Consider the following 4,897-nt stretch of genomic DNA (forward strand, 5'->3'; position numbering starts at 1 on the left):
TTTACATCATCAGCTATGTAAACACACCCATATGATCACGTGACAGAAACACATATTTGAATCAATGCTGCGCAAAAAATAAACACTGACACACAGTTAATGTAATACATGGACGTAACTTTTGTTTATTAGTATATAATCTTACATTTTAAAATAATCCACGAGAAACATAGCTAGTGATGCGTTTTTTTTGGTCCACGTGGTTGTTTTAGGAGTCGCATCTTGTTCTACGTCATAACTTGATTTCGAAGCAGTGTGCGGCAAAGCGACAACGAGCCACTTAAAACCGTTTTTTTTTTGTTTATATCAGTTAATTTGATTTATTTCAAATTATGTCTTCAAAAGGCATTAAGGTAGACAATGACCTCAAAACAAAGGTAATGTTTTCACAATTTCTTTGACGCAGAAGTTGAGTAATTGAGAATGTTTGCCAGGCCTAGCTAGGGAGGTTAGCTACATTKTGCTCATTGCTTATAGTAGCTAKCTACGTTATTAGCACAGCACAACATCATCTATGAATGTTCAATTAGAAAATCTGAGCTCAGTCAAGTGGTGTTGTTTATCTATCCTGTTGAGACTGGACAGTACTGATTTGTTTGTTTGTCTACGGTATCCCGCATCACACATTTAAGCACGCTAGCTAGTAACGTTACGTTAGTAACTAAATATTTCCCATTTAATCTGTTTTAACACTAACAGTTCTCGGGGAGAGCGATAACATTAGCATATGTACAAATTTAACTAGATAGGTCGCCTACTAGCTACAGATAAAGACACGACGGGGGAAAAAACTGGTTGTAAGAACAGCTGCTTCCATCAAATGGCACGTGGTGTTATTGGACGGTCATTCAACATGGTTTTACTTTCACTCACATGTCATAAGATGTGTTCGAAAATGATTATTATTATTTTCTCATAGGTTGACGCCTTCAGAGAGCGGATCACGGGTGAGGTAGGTATCAATATTATGTCAACATGTTCCTATTTTAGACTTTTGATGGTCCTAGTCTTCTATTTCACAAATTTTACCAACCACAAATAACTATCAATCAAAAACCACACAACTGTTTGGAGTCGTCATGTATTTACTGATGCTGGTGCACAAGTGATCATTGATTAAAAAAAWAAATAATAATAATAATAMATTTGTTCTTTTACTAGGCTGAAAACCTGGTCGCAGACTTTTTCCCCMAAAAGTTGCTGGAACTTGACAGCTTTCTGAAGGTAATTCATATTCTAATAACAGAGATTCTATTGTTGTACATTTCATTGTCAAAATTGAACATAGGTTAATCCAGAGCCCTTTAAATACTGTGTCACAGCTGACATGTGTTCTCAGCTGTGATGCGTTGCCCTTGTTGTCCTGGCACCACCCATGTTGCACTGCCAGGGCAACAACCTCTCCCTCATCAGCAAGGCGAAGGAGCTGATCATGGACTACATGAAAGGAGGGCTGAGCACGCCGCCATCGACGTGGCTGTAGTGAAGTGGGTTGAGAGCCTGAAGTTCCTGTGTCCGTATCACTAATTAACATAGTCCACACTAGAGCTGGGACGATAAAGCGAAAATGATCAACACCAATCACAAGAATTTTGCCGATATCAATCATTACGATAAGTAGCCTATACTAGTGAAATTTGAAGTTAAATACACTTGCTGATTCTTAATGGAACAGTTGATGGCWACAACCATCAAACCAGTAGTACATAATAAAAAATAAAAAAAACTGTAGTGCACATTAATGTTATAACTTATTGTTATTGCATCAATTCAGGCAATTTATTGCGCTATGGATTTTTGTCCATATCACCCAGCTCTAGTCCACATGTAACAGTTTAGCTTCYGTCCCTTTCTACGCCCCTACCTGGGCTCGAATCAGGGACCCTCTGCACACATAGACAACAGCCACCCTCGAAGCATCGTTACGCATCGCTCCACAAAATCCGCGGCCCTTGCAGTGCAAGGGGAACAACTACTTCAAGGTYTCAGAGCGAGTGACGTCGCCGATTGAACCGCTATTAGCGCGCACCCCGCTAACTAGCTAGCCATTTCACATCAGTTACACACACCAACACAGTTGTGAGGAAGGCACGACACTGCCTCTTTCCCATTTAGGAGGCTGAAAATATTTGGCATGGGCCCTCGGATACTCAAAGTTCTACAGCTGCACTATTGAGAGCATCTTGGCTGGCTGCCTCACTGCTTAGTATGGCAACGGCTTGGCATCCGACCGCAAGCACTGGGTCGTATGCACTACCTTCCAGGGCCTCAATACCAGGCGGTGTCAGAGGAAGGCCCTAAAAATTGTCAGGTACTCCAGCCACCCAAGTCATAGACTGTTCTCTCAGCTACCGCACGGCAAACGATACCGATGCACCAAGTCTGGAACCAACAGGACCCTGAACAGATTCTACCGCCAAGCCATAAGATTGTTAWATAGTTAACCAAATGGATGCATTGAACCTTTTGCACTTTCTTTTGACTCATCACATATACTGCTGCTACTGTTTTATCTATCCTGTTGCCTAGTCACTTTACCCCTACGTATATGTACAGTTGAAGTCGGAAGTTTACATACACCTTAGCCAAATGCATTTAAACTCAGTTTTTCACAATTCCTGACATTTAATCCAGTAAAAATTCCCTGTCTTCGGTCAGTTAGGATCACCACTTTATTTTAAGAATGTGGAATGTCYGAATAATAGTAGAGAGAATGATTGATTCACATTCACAGTGAGTCAAAAGTTTACATACTAATTGTGTGTATTTGGTAGCATTGCCTTTAAATTGTTTAACTTGGGTCAAACGTTTCAGATAGCCTTCCACAAACGTCCCACAATAAGTTGGATGAATTTTGGCCCATTCCTCATGACCGAACCAGACTTGTGGAAGTCTACACATTCATTTGATGATTTCTATTGATTTTTCCATGATGTCAAGCAGATAGGCACTGAGTTTGATGGTATGCCTTGAAATACATCCACAGGTACACCTCCAATTGACTCAAATTATGTCAATTAGCCTATTAGCCTATCAGAAGCTTCTAAAGCCATGACATCATTTTCTGGAATTTTCCAAGCTGTTTAAATGCACAGTCAACTTAGTGTATGTAAACTTCTGGACCCACTGGAATTGTGATGCAGTGAGTTAGAAGTGAAATAATCTGTCTGTAAACAATTGTTGGAAAAAATTACTTGTCATTCACAAAGTAGATGTCCTAAATGACTTGCCAAAACTATAGTTTTGTTAACAAGAAATTTGTGGAGTGGTGTGAACGAGTTTTAATGACTCCAACCTAAGTGTATGTTAACTTCCGACTTCAACTGTACATATCTACCTCGTACCCCTGCACATCGAGTCGGTATATCCAAGTTATCGTTACCCATTGCGTTATTATTTTTCAAATTCCCTCTGCATTTTTGGGAACGTCCCGTAAGCATTTAACTGTTAGTCTACACCTGTTGTTTACGAAGCATGTTGACGAAATACATTTTGACTTGATTTCTTCATCCTTTCCAGGAAACCCATTTTGAATGTCGCAGACCTGAAAGAGATCCACTCAGAGATAAACGTCAAAGTACCAGACCCAATCATTCTCAACAATAGCCATGATGGAGTAGATGTGGTAAGTTCATGGATTCTCATTTGCATCAAATCAGTATCATGAAAGTGTATACATTCAGTACCAAACAAGATTTTGTCAATTACATTTTTTTATTTAACGAGGCAAGTCAGTTCAAATTCATATTTACAAKGACTGCCTAGGAACAGTGGGTTAAACTGCCTTGTTCAGGGGCAGAACGACATTTTTACCTTGTCAGCTCGGGGATTTGATCTAGCAACCTTTCGGTTACTGGCCCAACGGTCTAACCACTAGGCTAGCTGCTGCCCCCATGGTTACAGGTAACACACCTGATTTAGCAAATCGGATCTTGATTGAAGACACGGGCACCCTCATAGATATCATCCTGACCAACCTTCCCTCTAAATACACCTCTGCTCTCTTCAACCAGGATCTCAGCGATCACTGCCTCATTGCCTGTGTCCGTAATGGGTCTGCGGTCAAACAACCACCCCTCACCCTAAAACACTTCAGCGTGCAGGCCTTTCTAATCGACCTGGCCCGGGTATCCTGGAAGGATATTGACTTCATTCCGCCAGTAGAGGATGCCTGGTTATTCTTTAAAAGTGCTTTCCTGACCATCTTAAATAAGCATGCCCCGTTCAAATAATTTAGAACCAGGAACAGATATAGCCCTTGGTTTACTCCAGACCTGACTGCCCTTGACCAGCACAAAAACATCYTGTGGCGTACTGAATTAGCATCGAATAACCCCTGCGATATGCAACTTTCTATTAGGGAAGTTAGGAACCAATATACACATGCAGTTAGGAAAGCAAAGGCTACCTTTTTCAAACAAAAATGTGCATCCTGTAGCACAAACTCCAAAAGGTTCTGGGACACTGTAAAGTCCATGGAGAATAAGAGCACCTACTCCCAGCTGCCCACTGCACTGAGGCTAGGAAACACTGTCACCACCGATTTTTAAATCTACGATAATTGAGAGTTTCAATAAGCATTTTTCTACGGCTGGCCATGCTTTCCACCTGGCTACCCCTACCCCGGTCAATAGCCTTGCACCCCCCCCACAGCAACTTGCCCAAGCCTCCCACATATCTCCTTCACCCAAATCSAGATAGCTGATGTTCTGAAAGCTGCAAACTCTGGACCACTACAAACCAGCCGGGCTAGACAATCTGGACCCTCTCTTTCTAAAATTATCCGCCGCAATTGTTGCAACCCCTATTACTAGCCTGTTCGAGCTCTTTCGTGTCGTCTGAGATCCCCAAAGATTGGAAAGCTGCCACAGTCATCCCCCTCTTCAAATGGGGAGAC

At 41.6% G+C, this 4,897-nt stretch overlaps 1 protein-coding gene across 1 annotated transcript in view; it reads left to right on the forward strand.

The window, feature by feature from the left end:
- Positions 1–84: 84 nt before the first annotated feature.
- LOC112070092 (proteasome activator complex subunit 3-like) overlaps positions 85–4,897 on the forward strand; it is a 12,360-nt gene continuing 7,547 nt past the window's right edge. Inside the window, exons 1-4 of the mRNA XM_024137503.2 lie at positions 85–377; positions 920–952; positions 1,162–1,225; positions 3,522–3,625. Of these exons, the coding sequence (XP_023993271.2) occupies positions 333–377; positions 920–952; positions 1,162–1,225; positions 3,522–3,625 (246 nt within the window). The 5' untranslated portion in view covers positions 85–332. The remainder of the gene's footprint in view (positions 378–919; positions 953–1,161; positions 1,226–3,521; positions 3,626–4,897) is intronic.

This window comes from Salvelinus sp. IW2-2015, unplaced genomic scaffold (assembly GCF_002910315.2).
Source record: "Salvelinus sp. IW2-2015 unplaced genomic scaffold, ASM291031v2 Un_scaffold1216, whole genome shotgun sequence".
NCBI classification, from domain to species: domain Eukaryota; kingdom Metazoa; phylum Chordata; class Actinopteri; order Salmoniformes; family Salmonidae; genus Salvelinus; species Salvelinus sp. IW2-2015.